This window comes from Impatiens glandulifera, chromosome 2 (assembly GCF_907164915.1).
Source record: "Impatiens glandulifera chromosome 2, dImpGla2.1, whole genome shotgun sequence".
Classification (NCBI taxonomy): Eukaryota; Viridiplantae; Streptophyta; class Magnoliopsida; order Ericales; family Balsaminaceae; genus Impatiens; species Impatiens glandulifera.
The window spans coordinates 65,735,920-65,752,154 of record NC_061863.1 but is presented as its reverse complement, the minus strand read 5'-3'; the positions used below and the strand labels follow the sequence as shown (position 1 = coordinate 65,752,154).

At 29.8% G+C, this 16,235-nt stretch overlaps 3 protein-coding genes across 3 annotated transcripts; 1 reads left to right on the top strand and 2 right to left on the bottom strand.

The window, feature by feature from the left end:
* Positions 1 to 1,737: 1,737 nt before the first annotated feature.
* LOC124923876 (DNA damage-repair/toleration protein DRT100-like) lies at positions 1,738 to 3,024 on the top strand. The gene has a single exon (XM_047463859.1). The coding sequence runs from the start codon at positions 1,800 to 1,802 to the stop codon at positions 2,913 to 2,915; it is 1,116 nt and encodes a 371-aa protein (XP_047319815.1). The 5' UTR covers positions 1,738 to 1,799; the 3' UTR covers positions 2,916 to 3,024.
* LOC124923875 lies at positions 2,998 to 6,291 on the bottom strand. Its single transcript, XM_047463857.1, has 8 exons — positions 6,184 to 6,291; positions 5,531 to 6,060; positions 5,048 to 5,448; positions 4,902 to 4,973; positions 4,657 to 4,832; positions 3,999 to 4,591; positions 3,827 to 3,916; positions 2,998 to 3,753 (listed from the first exon to the last, which is right to left on the bottom strand). The coding sequence occupies exons 2-8, from the start codon at positions 6,048 to 6,050 to the stop codon at positions 3,041 to 3,043; spliced, it is 2,565 nt and encodes an 854-aa protein (XP_047319813.1). The 5' UTR covers positions 6,051 to 6,060; positions 6,184 to 6,291; the 3' UTR covers positions 2,998 to 3,040.
* Positions 6,292 to 13,628: 7,337 nt separating this feature from the next.
* LOC124927410 (zinc finger A20 and AN1 domain-containing stress-associated protein 11-like) lies at positions 13,629 to 14,273 on the bottom strand. The gene has a single exon (XM_047467815.1). It carries the CDS (start codon positions 14,218 to 14,220, stop codon positions 13,804 to 13,806), a length of 417 nt encoding a protein of 138 aa, XP_047323771.1. The 5' UTR covers positions 14,221 to 14,273; the 3' UTR covers positions 13,629 to 13,803.
* Between the last annotated feature and the right edge of the window lie 1,962 nt (positions 14,274 to 16,235).

The window sequence follows — 16,235 nt, the reverse complement described above, 5'->3', positions numbered from 1 at the left end:
ATATTTTTATGATCATTTACTGAGAATCATAACAGTAGAAAAATCATGATCTCAGAATAAAAATAAATTATCCTATAAAAAATAAAAGAGAATTTAGAAATAGTGATTGTTTTAAAATTAAAATAGACTCGTTATATTGAAACAGGTTTGTGATAAGGTAGGGAAATGAAGGGCTATGATCGGTCCGATTAGATCCGGTTATCAAAATAAGAATCAAATGGGACCACGGCTATTAAAAAAAATACAGGAATTGGGACAGCTGCCTAAGTTGCCTTGTGCTTAGTCACATAAAAGGACAAACATTTCACCTCATTGTCAGACTTTCATGTTGTGGGACCCAATTTTAGGGTTTCTTTCTTTCTAATAATGGTGTGATAGTTTAGGCATTTGGCCAATTTATGTTAGTTGTATAGTTTCCGTGTTTATCAAAAAAAAACAAAAGAATAACTAATAATGATCTTATGGACTAATTATTAAAATTTTATGGTATATGAGAATCTCAAAAGATAATAGAGTCCGAAAAAGAATGATGAAGCAAGAAAATGATACACATATATTTCTTAAAGCTGTACAAGACAATAGTCACATGCATGATTAGGATTGAGGAACCTCTCTTAAGAAATAACATAAATGTTATTTTGAGATTTGGATAAGTCTAAGATGAAAATTGAAAAAGGTTGATTTCAATATAAAATTATACATCATCCATGCATCATTATCTTCCACACTATGAGAGATTGAGGTTTAAAGTTTAGGGATCAAACTTTTAACATAAAAGTTATTAAGTTTATCCATTCCAAAAAGCATGATCAAATATCTAATCTTAATTTATTGATACAAATTGAGATAATTTTACTACTAAAGCAAATCACATGAAATTTTGATAAACAATTATTCTATCTTAAAATTTTAAATAAATAAATTATAAGAGATTAAAAAAAATGATGGAAAAGTCAAAACTAATTAAACTATGAACATTATTTTTTTTATAAATTATTTTTTAATAATTTGAATAAATATTATGTCATTATAAGTTTTTTCCAATGGTGGAACATAAAAGAAAACGACAATAAAAAAATAAAATTCAATGTAATATTTTACTATCAAATTTACAGGTTCATTAATACGGCGATGGATGAACTGAACTTTAAAGTAGTCGTGACAAAAGACAATTAGTTTAAGAAAAATGATACACTCAACGGAAATTTTAAAGAAAACAAGTCCACGAACCGACGTGACATGCTAAGTGGGTAGGAGAGATAAAATTTTAAAAATGTTTTGAAATGCACGTGAGTAGGAGAGAAAAAAATAAAAATGTATCGAAACGTTAATTTTGGGGTCGAAATGCTCATTTCGAATCTCGAAACGCAAACGCACGTGGGTAGGAGAGAGAAAATTAAAAATGTCTCGAAACAGTCATTTCGAGACCCGAAATGAGCATTTCGGGACGTGGACTTGCTTTAGTTAATTTTTCGTTAATTTTATAATTCCTATTAGTTTAATGTGTTATTACATTCTTTGCCTCTAACTCAGATTACATTCAATGCACACAACATGTTTTGATAAAGTTAAGGCACCATCTGATATGATTTTTTTGAAAAAGAACTGAATGACAAATTCAAACGGGAGTTAAAACAGTTGTACAAGTATTTTTTACATTCATCATGGTTGGTTTGTTCTTATCTTCCCCGAGAAACGCACATGGCCATTTCTATTTAAATACTCAACATCCCCATAACCTAGACTCAAAAGCTGTCTCATTTTCTCTTCTTTCACTTTCACACACAGAATCTCTAACAATGGCTTCTCCCACTAAATCACCTCTCATATTCCTAACCGCTCTTTTCCTCCTCGCCGCCGCCGCCATCTCCACCGTCAACTCATGTACATCTTCCGACCGCCGCGCCCTACTAGCCTTCCGAGCCGGCCTCCACGAACCCTATCTCGGCATATTCAAATCCTGGACCGGACTTGACTGCTGTCATAACTGGTACGGCGTCAGTTGCGACCCTTACACTCACCGTGTAGCTGACATCAACCTACGTGGCGAATCAGAAGACCCAATCTTCGAACGAGCTCATCGAACCGGGTTCATGACCGGTTCAATCTCCCCTGCAATCTGTCGTCTCTCCCATCTCTCCAGCATCACTATCGCCGACTGGAAAGGCATCTCTGGTTCAATCCCTCCCTGCATCGTCAACCTTCCTTTCCTCCGTATACTCGACCTAATCGGTAACCGTCTCACCGGCGAGATTCCCTCCGACATCGGCCGTCTCACCCGCCTCACCGTCTTCAACGTCGCCGATAACAATCTCACCGGCATCATCCCTCGTTCTCTCACCAATCTCTCCTCCTTAATGCACCTCGATATACGTAACAATAGCATTACTGGAACCATTCCAAGGAATTTCGGCAAGCTGAGAATGCTCAGTCGAGCTTTACTCAGTCGGAATAGATTAACCGGTCCGATTCCGGTAACCCTGTCTTACATCTACCGTTTGGCAGATTTGGATCTCTCTTTCAACAAGATCTCCGGTCCAATCCCTGAAGGTTTAGGTAGAATGGCGGTTCTCGCTTCGTTAAATCTCGACGGGAATGGAATCGGCGGTGAGATCCCGCCGACGTTGATGAATTCGACTATTAGTATTTTGAATATGAGCATGAATGCGTTGGAAGGGACGATTCCAAATACGTTTAATGAAAGGTCTTACTTTACGGCCATAGATCTGTCGCATAATCTTCTCCGTGGGGATATTCCTTTGTCTATTTCTCAGGCGACATTCATTGGACATCTCGATGTCAGCCATAATCATCTCTGTGGGAAGATTCCGATTGGTTCGCCGTTTGATCATCTTGAAGCGTCGTCGTTTGTGTATAATGATTGCCTCTGCGGGAAACCTCTCCGGCAATGTTAAGAATTGTCTCCGGTCATTGTCTCAGTGATCGATCTGATTTCCTTTTTCATATGTAATATTATTATTAATTATGATTGAGATTTGAGAATGTGTTTATTTCTTATTACAATTACTGTTCATACAAATCAAGATTGAATATTGAAATAGACAGTATAAGATTCATCTCTCAAACTGAACAGAGGAGATAGAACAAAGTTCCTGTTAACCCCATTAACGATAAAGCTAACCGGATCATACTCGGCAATCCCACCTTCCATCTTGAAGCTAGCAGCTTCCTCGAATTCTTCATCAACCGAATTACGGTTAGATTTACATTTGAGACCAACGGTTAAACCTGTCCTGAACACGAAACAGCCTCTCTGGTTATTTGATTCAAGGGAGACTGTTTTTTCCTTGCCATCCAACCCTTTAACTAAATGGAACATGGTCCCGTTATCTGCAACCACCAGCCCTGCTTTCGCTTCCGTCGCCACTAGCTTACCTGGAAAATCGAAAGGCTCTAGCATTACTTCTTTCCCGATTGCGTCTTGGGGAGAAGAGATCTCGGAGTTGGTTATGATCCGAAATGTACTATGGATGGCTGCATCTGTTCCTGGAAGAGGTATTGGATTAAAAGAAATTGAACTGTTTGTGTTCATTAGGACGAACGTTGTGTTTCTGGATTCTTGCGAGAGTGTAATGAGCTGTGAATTGTAATTTGCTGGAACTGGAGTAATCCAGTTGGAGAAAGATTTGCCCATTTTAATGTCCCAATCCCAATCACTGCTTATGGTTAAGCCGGCAAGGAGATAAGGGCCATATAGAATGGCCTGAAGGAAAGAGAACTCTTGTCGATCATCTGAAACAGATACATTGTAAGTTCAAAACAAACATAAATAAAATAAAGCAAAGATTGATCGAAATCGAATTACCTTTAATGGCCTCTGTTCTTAGACCAAACGGGAGTTCAAGAACGATACGATCACCTGAACTCCAATTCTTGGTTACCGACAAGAAATTACCTGAACCGTAAACCAGTTGTTTAGGAAAAAAAGTAAAAGAAATAAAAAACAATCTGTTGAAGAACAAGAAACAGGAATTCACCTGGATTTGGTAATGACAAATTCTGATCGTTTAAGGAAGCCTTGGCATCTTTATAGTTTGTCCAACTAGGTATGCGCAAGTTCAACTTCGTTGATTCAGATTCAACCTTTCCGGCTCCTACATTTGGTGATATAGTTAATGTGACTTGAAGACGAGGATCAAACGAGACGAGAGATTGTACATTCTGAGTAACATTGATCTGCCCTGATTCCCAATTAACCGAGCTAGGTATATACTGAACAATATAAAGTCCTCCTTCATCCTCAAAGTAAATTGAATCTCCAAGCTTCGAGAACGATTCAATTCCAGTCCCATAGCAACACCAGAAAGAATCGAACTTATTTCCCCATCCATGGTAGCTTCGAGCTTTAGAAATACCTCGACCAAGTGGAAGCATATAAATCATAACCCCTGGTTCTCTTCCCCTTTGAATACCCATCACACCATTAGCCAAAGCTCTCTCGTAATAATCCGCATATGCCAATTCTTTAGTCCATCTAAATAAGTTTCGAGACACCTTCAGCATGTTGTAAGTAGTGCACGATTCTTCATTCTCCGTTTGGAGTGTGCCCGCCAATCGCTTCGGGTCTGACCTGTAAAATTTGCTCATCATTACGGATATGAATATGGAAATTATGAAAGTTAGTTAGTTCGTTACCAGAATTCACTAACTGATGTTCCTCCTGTCGCATATGTGTGAGATGAATTAACGATATCCATGAAGAAAGTTCCAATTTCTTTGTAGAGTGGATCCCCTGTAACTTCATACCTCATTTGCGACCCAATAACGATAGGAATATGAGTGTTGGCATGAAACCCCGATAATTCATCAGCCTAAGAGGAAATAAGAGAAATGAATGAGAGATCGTTAAAGAGAACATGAGAGATCATTAAAGACTTCACCTTTACAGCCAGGGATCCTAGAAAACAAGGTTTGTCGAAAAGGTGAGCCAGCAACAAATGAGTCTCGTTACCCTTCAAACAGTTAAGAATCGAACAAGTCAGAAAAACCGGTAAGGCTCAAATTGGATTGAAATTGTTAAACATACCGTTATAGTGTATAATCTATAGAGAACATCATTCATCCCACCAGTTTCTTCATTCAATGATTTCCAATGTCTCTCAATACTATACTTGTTTATTACATTTTGAACACGGTTAAAGAAGTAATCAACCATCCAATTCACCATTTTCAAACCATCATCATTACTAGCTAATGCATATTGATCTAACAGACCCGCCATTATCTTATGAATTGTGTAATATGGAGCCCAAACCGGTTTTATTTCTTCAAACCGATCGAATTGCTCAGATGGGAAAGCAGATAAGTATCCAGAACCAATTGAGATTTGACACTCCGACAAAGCAGAAACAACCTCCGACATCTTCTTTTTTAGGGTTTCGTTATGAGTACTAGCCCACATTAACGCAGATGCGCTAAGGTAGTGACCTTCACCAAATCGAAAACTAAAGTAAATAGCTAGCAGAGATCTAGTTAAAACAATGACATAAAAAAAGGTCTAGAATTTTACCGACAAAATGACCGCGAAGTTCTCTTGTTGGATCCTCCCAGCCTCCATAAGGCTGGCCGGGAGTGGGCAAAGAAGCTGTCTTTCTAAAACTCCAGACTAAACTATCAACATCCAACATCAATAAATACTCCAAATTTGTCTGTTGAGCTTGCCCATGTAAGGATTTAGGGTTCAATCTGACATTATGAAGAGAAATCTCCTTTAGAAACTTTCCTGGTTCACCAAAATTCTTCTTGATTCTTCTATACATCATCAACCATGGATATTCTTCCCCTTGTTTTAAAATCCTTCTTGGAAGCAAATTAGACCATGCGGATTCATCTGTTGGAGTTAAATGGTAATGGGCAAAAATCTCCTCTTTCAATGTCTCGTTTTCAGAATTCAAGATGTCATAACGGAAAGTGTGAGATGATAACTCGGTTGGAGTGTTGGTACATTCCTTGCCCGAAACATGAGACAGGTAGAACACATGACAGAGTAGAAGAAGAAGAAGAACAGTAGCTGTAATCCTCTCGTTCATGATCTCTTCTCTGTAAACACATACAAACAAACAAACCCAATTCAGTAGATGAATCAAAAGATAGGAATCAAGATCCAAGTAGAAAGAATCGGGAAATTATGAGCAAATTTCAGATCAAAGTATGGAGACATACATGTAGTAAAAGTCACTCGATCAACTGTAAAAATGATGAGACTTTTAGACAAAGAGAGGAAAAGGAATCACGGATTCATGTCGTTATCTTCCGGACTGTAAAAAGGTGTTGCAGATATTTTTGTTTTCTTCATTAGAGTACACTAAACATTCATAAATGATAAAACCCAAAGATGTTTTTGATTTTTTTTGAAAACTAGGATTAATCCAAAACTCAACCTATATAAGAGGTTTTTAGTTGGAATTTAGAATCCAACATTAGATACAGATCGACGACATGTTATTAAATTAAGGGCTTAAATATTGAAGTTTAAAATTTTATTTATTTGTTTGAATTAAAGAGAAATAACATTATAACACTGTTAAAAACATGTAACCTCTTATCATTTAGCACCTCCCTTACGGTTGAGCTACCTACCTTTAGTTAATGCCAAATTTATTATTTTTCTTAATTCAAGTCTCATGGTTAAATGCATATTAGTTTCTATTTGCATTTTAACTTTCATGGTTATAATTTTTTTTCATACATTAGACCACTATGAAACTGCAAATTTGTTCACAACAGAACAAATTTCTTTCACGTTAGCTCTACATAGAGAAATGATGATAATAGACGTTGTTCTATAAAAAAAATAAAATTGTACTATTTATTTTGGTATAATATAGTTTAGATTGTAATTGTTTTGGATTATTTAAAAAATCATAATTGAAGTTGATTTTAAGGGTGTGGAAGTATTTTTTTGATAAATAAAAAAAACTTTAAAATGTATTAATATATAATGATAAAATATATATTTTTTTAAAATAAAGAATAATTTAGTAATTTAAATAATAAATTAAGTGAAATAATTTGTGAAAAAAATAGTAAATTATGTTTAAATAATCTCAATTGTCATCGACATAGATGAGAATTCTATGTAGGTGAGGCAAGTCGGAGAATGATAAAAAAAGGGAAGCGTCAAATTTGACCTCTTGAAATTGCAGATGAATTAAATGAAAATTAAGACTTAGTTCGAGAAAAAAATTCATGTGATTCAGTAAAGTAAATAGAATAAAATTTTCATTATTGCTATATCGTTTATACGATTTAATGAAGAATGAGTCAATAACGAGATTTTAGAGAAATGCGTAATTTAAAAAACAATGAAACGAATGAAAACTCATAACTCATATATAGTTGGGCTTAAATTAATCATTTTCGAACTCATATAATATTTACTCGATTACATGTCAATTTTTTCAAATATGATAATACATAATATATAATTTTATTTATTTAAACTTAAAAGAAATATTTTTCATTCTTCCCTTTTCAAAAATTATATGAAATACCAACCATCCACATTATTATATTATGTTGGGACAATTGTGGCTTAACTTGAATAAAAGGTTGTCCATTCGAAAATATTTTAAAATTGTTTTACACTAAAAATTAATTGATAAAATAAAAAAAATTAAAAAAAAAATATTTGTCAAAACAGAATTACGTACCCGACTTATTCTTCTATAATAGAAAACTTGTTCTCAGGTTAATCGAATAGGTATAAAACTCTTGTGAAAACTTTTATATTAAATAAAAATTCCCAAAAATTCATCTAATTGATTTACCTATAATCTAATCTTTAAATAACAATAAATCATAAAGCTTATCTAATAGATTTACTTTAATCTATACATAAAAATAAATTTTGAAGCTTATCTAATTTATTTATATGAATCATTAAATAATAATAAATTTTAAAGTTGATCTAATTAATTTATGTAAAATTTTAAATAATAATAAATGTTGGAGCTTATCAATTTTATATTTATGTGAATCTATAAAAAAAAAAATATTAATCTTAAAATTGATTTAATTAATTTATGTAAATTTTTAAATAATAATAAATTAAGAAACTTATTTAATTAATTTACACGAATTTTTTAAATAATAATAAATTATGAAATTTATCAATTAATATAAATCTTTAAATAATAATAAAGTTTAAAGTTGATCTAATTGATTGACGTGAGTCTTATTAAAAAAAAGAACAAACACCCTATTTATTTGAAGATGTGTAACAAATGTATTAAACGATACACTTTACACATTTATTAAAATAAGTGCAAAGATGCGTCAAATAGAATGATAGTCTGTTCTATATGAGCAATGTTGCGAGAGAAACAACTAAAATGCATGTGATCGACCCCTCCCTTTGACGATGAGCCGTCCAGTAGGACGTAGGCATTGTCGATGTGAGGGAAAATTCTCGATGAATTGATATTTCCTGGTTTATGGTGGTGGTATACCCCCTCCACTATCGGTGACTGATACTCTCTTATGATTCTCCTTAACACCAAAAGTCTGATTATATTATCCAAAACCGTTGCTTGACGTGCACAGACAACAAAACCACGTCAAAAAGTCATGTTACATGTATCCATTATAGTCAAAGTGATCACCTCTAAGTATATCTTGACTTAAAAAAAAAACCTTTATTCTTAAAATTAGGGGCATTTTCCCATGTCAAAAAAAGAATAAGAAAAAAGGTGCTCACTCATTTAAGAACATGTGCTTGTACATCCATTAGGTGCATGTCATGTTAGGCATTACTCCTCCATTATCTAGAAGCCTCTAAACACGATGTCGCTTCGAGAGACAAATGACTACTCTAATGGCTACGCTAATAACTAAATTTAAGGGCATTATAAAAAATGACATGTTTTCTCAAAACCGAACAAACACGATAAGAGAATAAATGCCAAGAGGCATTTCGAATATGACACTCAAGTTATCACAAATACGACAATCACAAGGTCATGTCCAAGTCAAACAAAATTCTCTACTAAAACATGAGATATGGGTACCACAAATGACGAAATGTTCCCCAGTCCAAAACATAGAGTCTTTTATAAACAAAAAAATCTCTATCGTGTTTTTGTAAAAATATTTTATAAAAAATTCTGTCAAAACGAAACTACGTACCGACTTGATTCTTCAGTAATAAAAGATACGTAGGCCGCCTGGTCTTAGGTCCAGTCGATTTTTTGTAAGAAAGAACGGGTATTTTACCTCTCGTACTATAAACAAAATAAATTGGAATTTTAGGAAACAAGTAAAATTAGAGTCAATATCATTATTTCAAAGTAATCGTCTCAAAAGAAATTCGATCGTTTCACCAAAATTCGATTAAGAGACATCATATTGAATTCCTTCTCGTGATTAACGAATATTTAAGAAGAGTTGATTCCTGAAGGAAATTTTGTGGAAAAAAAAAACTGAAAATCACAAATTGAGAAAGATTATTTCATCTTTTTCAAAAAACAAAGATGTGTTAAAGCTCAAGGCTTTGAAGGAAAAAAATATATATACAAAACGACAAAATATTTTGGTTGGTTGAGATATTGAAATCACTATTTGTTGTTCACTAAAACTCTAGTCATAATTGTTACGGCAAGAGAATGAGTGTACCAATTGTATCAAATATACCTCGAGTCAATGAAACTACATTTTTTAAGAAAAATAGAGATGAAATAAACATTCAAAAATATGTTCCTCGAAGTAAGGTCTATAATAAAAAGAAATCATCAGCAAAGTTTTAATACTCTAAAAAACTCCTTCGAGAAATTAAAATTTCAAAATAATCGTTTATACACGACATTGAATTCAAAAGTGATGACTTTGAAGTCGGAAAAAAATTCGACTTCTTTTTAAGACGATCCAAAAAAATTGGTGTTCAAGACTAAACTCTAAATGTGTTTTGAATCCTAAAAAATTGGTTAATGTTTTATTTCAAATAATGCATCACTATTTTAAACCCTTTTGATAAAGGGGGGGCAAAAAAAGGGATTAACCCTAAACAAATTAAAAAATAAATAAATAAAATGTGTTAATAAAACGACAAGGGCAACATTTTGTCAACTCTCACTGAGAGTACAAAGTTGTCGTTATGAGAATTTTGACTTGAGGAAAAGTCAAGAAAGAAAATCAATAGAATAAATGTTAACAAGGAATCTTGACCTCTGAAGAACGGTCAAGATTTAATTGACGTAAATAAAGTCAATTTGAACTTTTGATTTATAAAGAGGTACAAAGATTAAATCAACGTAAAGAGCGTTAAAAAATGAATCTTAACTCATTAAAAGATAGTCAAGATTTGATTGAAACAACAATCGTTAATTATGAAATATATTGACAAACAAAAACTATCAAGGATTGATTGACACAACAATCGTTAATTGAGAATACTTTGACAAAACTAAAACCATCAAGATTTTATTGACAAAACAATCATCAATTAGAAAATATATTGATAAACTAAAATCATCAAGATTTTATTAACACAACAATCCTAAATTAGGAAGTATCTTGACAAAACTAAAATAATCAAGATTTGATTGACACCACAATCGTCAATTAGGAAATATTTTGATAAATCAAAGACCGTCTGACGTAACAATATTCGTCATTTAAGAAAAATCTTGACTTATCAAAAAATCGTTAAAAAGTGATTAACAAAACAATCGTCAATCATGAAATATCTTGATAAATCAAAGACCGTCGATAATTGAATGACGTAACAATCGTCAATTAGAAAAAAAAAATTATAAAAAAACTATCAAAAAGTGATTGACGTAGAAAGCGTCGGCTAGGAAAAATCTTTACTAAAAAAAACATTAAGAATTAATTGACATATAAATTGTCGATTAGGAAAATCTTAACTTTTCAAAAATCGTAAAAAATGTTGATTAAAAAAATAAATAAGATAATTAACGTAAATTAAAAAAATGAACAATTTATATCTTATTATAATAATAATAATAATAATATATTTTTTAAAACAAATTCGAGAATAAAAAAACGATTAAAAATTTATAAATATATAGTCGACAGGATTCGAAGCAGCGTTACAAACTTGTATTAAGGTTCTTAGTTGGAAGCTTAGAATCCAACAAAAGATAGATATGGACATGTTATTTAATTAAGGGCTTAAATATTGAAGTTTAATTTATTATTTTTTTTTTTAAATGTTGGAAGAATGTAACCTTTTATCATTGAGTACCTCTCTTACAAGTGCTAAATTAATTATTTCTATAAATATTTTATTATTATTTTTAATTCAATTCTCATGGTTAAATATTCGTTTTTCATACAGGTAAATAAAAGACCACTATGAAACTGCAAAATTATTCACAAGAGAACACATTTCTTTCACGTCAGCACTGTATAGAAAAATGATGATAATAATTGTTCTACAGATAAATTATACTATTTTTTATTTTGTATAATATAGTTTAGATTATTGAGAGCTTGTTGGTAGTTATTTTAGATTATTTAAAAAATTATGATAGTTGATTTTAAAAGTGTGACATGTTATTTATAATAAAAAAAACTTTAAAATTTATTAATATATAATGATAAAATATATATTTTTTAAAATAAAGAATAATTTAATATTTATGTTAATAAACTAAGTGATATAATTTGTAAAAAATAAATAAATAAAATAATATTTGATTATTTCGAGATTATTTAAATAATCTCAATTGAACCAGACTTTAAATATATTTATGAGCAAAGAAAAATCATCATTCATGTAATTCACATAAACTCCATCTTGAGTGATGAGTTGACTGTGAGTCTTAACAATTATAAAATTTATAAGATTGAAAATATTGTAAAAAACAGTTATAATTTATAAGATTGAAAATATTAAAAAAAAATACAAACTGTTTTAATAATCTATATGATGAAATATTATATCAGGTATTGTAGGCTGAAAATGATATGAACGGCCCGGTTAAAGATATATTTGGGATTGATTTTTATAATTTTTCTCACTTATTTATAAAAAATTAATTCATTTTTTTTATATAATCTTTCACTTATATTAATTTTCTTACTCATTCACAAGATATTAATTATTTCTTTATATTATCTATAATATATTCACAAATGTAATATTTTTTTAGAGTAATTTTATACAGCTTACAAGTAAATTAAAAATCATTTACACTCCTCATATAACTATTATTTTTGTTTTAGATAACCTGATTTGTTTTTGTTTCAATGAAATTTGACGGAAAAAAAGAAGGAAAAAAATATTAAATATTTTGTCGGTTAACTTATAATTAAGTAATAGAAAAAGATAAAATAAAGAGTAAATAAATTAAATTTTTTATTAAAAGTATGATAAGTTAATGGATTTTTGCTGTACTTCTCACCCAAATAATTCAAATATACATGTATAATAATATTTAATAGAAAACATATCAAGTTAATAAATAGAAAACATTATTTTTTAATTAGTTTATATTAATTAATTATTTCTTTAATTGATGTTTGATAATTTTTTTTGTCTATAGATATTATAATCCACGTGCTTGACATATTTACTTATAATAAATTTTAGTTCGAGTTCGAGCTTAAAAATTTAATTTTAGTTTAATTTTTTCGAGTCAAATCGAGTTTATAAATAAATAATTTACTTCAAAATTATACCCTTTTTCAAGTTCAAGTTAATTTGAGCTCAAACTTGTTTAATTTGCCTCTTTAAACTATTGTATGGAGGTCAAACACTAGCTACCTAACTGTGATAATAAAAGGAAAAAAAGTCCAATTTGATTCTAAAAATTTATTGGTGAAGATTGTTGGGACATTGGTTGGTTGGAGTCTTGGGCTTTTAAAGTCATCAATTTATATTATTTGTTTAACCATCTATATTTCATTCATGCAATTGGATTAAAGCTTATGTACTCAATCATGCCATAAATAAAGTTAGAATAAGATTTTTAAAAACAAGTTTGATAAAATTTATAATTTTGAATTACAATATTAAAATTTTACAAGTTAAATGAGCACAGTGAGTTAGATTTAAAATAAATTAATTAAAGTTTTATAATTTTTAATTTAAGATTTTAAGATTATATAAATGTATAAATTTTATTTTAATTTAAAGTAAAAATACCCATTCAAAACTAAGTTATTATTTGTTTAAATAACTAAAGTTATGTAATTAATTTTATAATTATTATTATTTTTAGTGTAATTATTTATTGTGTTTTAATTTTTTTTTTGTAGGAATTATAAAAAGTAATTTCTTTTTGGGTAAAACGATTTTTGGTAGTGATTGTTTTTTAATAAAATGATTTAAAGTTTGTTACTATAAAGTAAAAATATTTTTTTTAAGAATAGGTATGTATTTTTTATATTTTGTTAATAAATTACTTGATTAATAAAATTACAATATATATTATATAAAACTGATGATTGAATAAAAAAATGTAATTATATATTTTATTAAAGTATCTTATATAAAAATATATTTATAAATTTATTGAACATGGGCTGCGATGTGTGATCCATATTCTATACGCCCCTTTTTTTTTGGATAAGGCAAAGAATATTTTATTTTATTGGGTGGCCATCGAACTTTTCTATGTTTTGTGGTGGGTCCAAAATTTCGATAAAAAAAATTTAAATATTCTGGGTTAAGCTTTTAGTTAACACGATAAATTGACTATTATATCCTCGTCTCTATAAAATTTTACACATACCACTTGGAACCTACGATCTAAAACGGAAGAAACAAACAAACAAATAAACAATCATCTTCTTCCTGTTCTTGTTCTTGTTGATGATCTAAAGTTTAAGAATCTTGGACGCTCTGACCAATGGATTTTGACGAACAATGGCCTCACGACCGGCCGCCTTGTAATCGAAACTGCAATCGTGACGATCAGAATAGCGATGGTCCCTGCAGAACATGTCCCCGCACCGGCAACGGAATCCGGTGAGTCCAACCTTCCGACTGCATCCCGAACAACGATTAATCTCTCGTCTCTTCTTCAGTTGATCATGCGACGTAGACGGTTGAGCAGCAGCAGGTAGATCTGGAATCATCTTAACAACAGAGGAGGATCTGGATTCATCTGCGTTAGGAACCTTATTACGGATCGGATGATCTAACAACGTCGGCGGATCAGGCTTCGGTAATGGATAGAAATTCTCGGGGACCTTAAGATCGGTTTCGTCTTTCTCTCTTTTCTGAGCCGCCATGTTTTTTTTGATAGGAGAGAGAGAGAGAAAGACGAGATAATTTTGGAGTTTTTTTTTTTGTATTTCAGATAAAATGGCTTTGCAAGAACACCCTCATCATACGTTTTCTATGTGCCAAATGACGTTACTATCCCACATATTGGTATTTTTTTAGTATATCTGCAATGCAATAATAAGAATAATAAAAAGGCAAGTTGGGAAATTCAAGATCATGACGTCCCAAATGGGTATCTATGTATTATGTTATGATCCTCTATACAGTCCATTTGTCTCTATGAATTTTTTTATATCTAACTCATTATAGTCTCTTTTCATTATTTTAAATATTATTTTACGTAAATATAATGTATATAAACGGCCACAAGTGGTTTCACAAAAAAAATGACAATAGAAATAAGACATAACTTCCTAATTTAATATATTATTTTATTTATTTATTTCTCTAATTTAAAAAAAAAATAAGGTGGGTCTGTTTGAGTTATTTGGATCGACCCGATTTTGACATTTTTATTAATTATGTTTAATGAGTCTATTTTGATCCGAACAAAATATACATTACCATAATTTATTTTTGTTGTCGATTACAAAAGAAAATGTTAGCCCTAAATATGACTTAATATGAAAAAAGGAAATAAAATATTTAAGATAACTATTAATATATATATATATATATATATAATTTAATGTTATAATAAAAATAAATAAATAAACAAATGATTAACTAATTAATTTTTTAATAATAAACATTTTTCATTAATATATGATTATACAAATGTTGCATCAAATGATCCAAAGAACAAATTTAGGTCCAAACATACTTTCCACCTTAATCCATAATAATTGATGTTAAGAAGTTTTCACATTTCTAGATTATTTGGATTTTATAAGTTTTATATAAAAAAAACATAATTATTCATTTATTTTCTTCATAATTTTACAATTATTTCATTTAAAATCATCTTAATCTTTTGTAAGTGAACCCTAAATTCTTTAAACTCACTATAAATTTTTTCAAACCAACCTTATTTGTAATTCTTAGATTTGTCTATAGAGTGACGATCTATAATTGATAGTTGAAATGGATGGACTTAAAAATATATAAATAAAATTAGTGAATAAATGTCAAAATCGGGTCGATCCAAATAACTCAAACAGACCCACCAACTCATTTATAATTTTTTTCTATTTTTTTAATTAAGCAGAACTAATATGACACCCAAGAGTCATGACTTCATGTTTCAACTCAAAACGTTTATAAATGAAATTGAATCCATGACTTTTTTATTTTTAATCTAACTCTTACCACTAAGTTACATTGCCCTTTTTAGACAATCTTTTTCCTTTCAACAGTTTGGTAGGTTGATATTTATCGTATTCTACACACTTATTTAAATTTTAAGGATTTTTTACAAATGAATTTGTGATATAATTTATATTATTCTGTTATGTTAATGTCATTTTAATCTAAATAGAGATGTGATGTTATGTACTCATGTTAAATGTGATTGAATTCGAATTGACTCAAGTTTATCGGGTCGAGTTCGAAATAATTTACGTCAATTACAAATAACACATAAAGTTTATGTTAGCAATTTTGAACCAAATGACAAAATTAATATTAATATCGCTAATTCGATTAACCGTAATCCTAAACCTACTCACGCAACCACCACCACCACATTCACCCTTAGTCATATTGTTATTTTATATTTTATTATAATAAATTTATAATATATATTTTTTTAATATAAACAAAGTCTTTCTCACCTAAAACCATATTTCAAATATTATTTTATAAATTAATTATTTGAAATTATATATATATATATATTTAAATTAAAAAAATTACTCAAACTATAAATATTTTTTTAAATTATATAATTTCATATATATTAATATTATATTTTTTTACTAATTATTACAAATTGTAAAATATAAATTAATAATCATTTTTTAAATTATATAATTTCATATATATTAATATAATATTTTCTTACTAATTATTACATATTGTA

What these genes read in the sequence shown, in the direction of transcription:
- LOC124923875 (XM_047463857.1), bottom strand. Translation starts at nt 6,050, where the DNA reads ATGAACGAGAGGATTACAGCTACTGTTCTTCTTCTTCTTCTACTCTGT. An exon ending in TAGGATCCCTGGCTGTAAAG is followed by an intron (nt 4,833 to 4,901) that starts GTGAAGTCTTTA and finishes ATTTCCTCTTAG; the next exon opens with GCTGATGAATTATCGGGGTT. An exon ending in AAGAACAGAGGCCATTAAAG is followed by an intron (nt 3,754 to 3,826) that starts GTAATTCGATTT and finishes TATCTGTTTCAG; the next exon opens with ATGATCGACAAGAGTTCTCT.
- LOC124923876 (XM_047463859.1), top strand. Translation starts at nt 1,800, where the DNA reads ATGGCTTCTCCCACTAAATCACCTCTCATATTCCTAACCGCTCTTTTC.
- LOC124927410 (XM_047467815.1), bottom strand. Translation starts at nt 14,220, where the DNA reads ATGGCGGCTCAGAAAAGAGAGAAAGACGAAACCGATCTTAAGGTCCCC.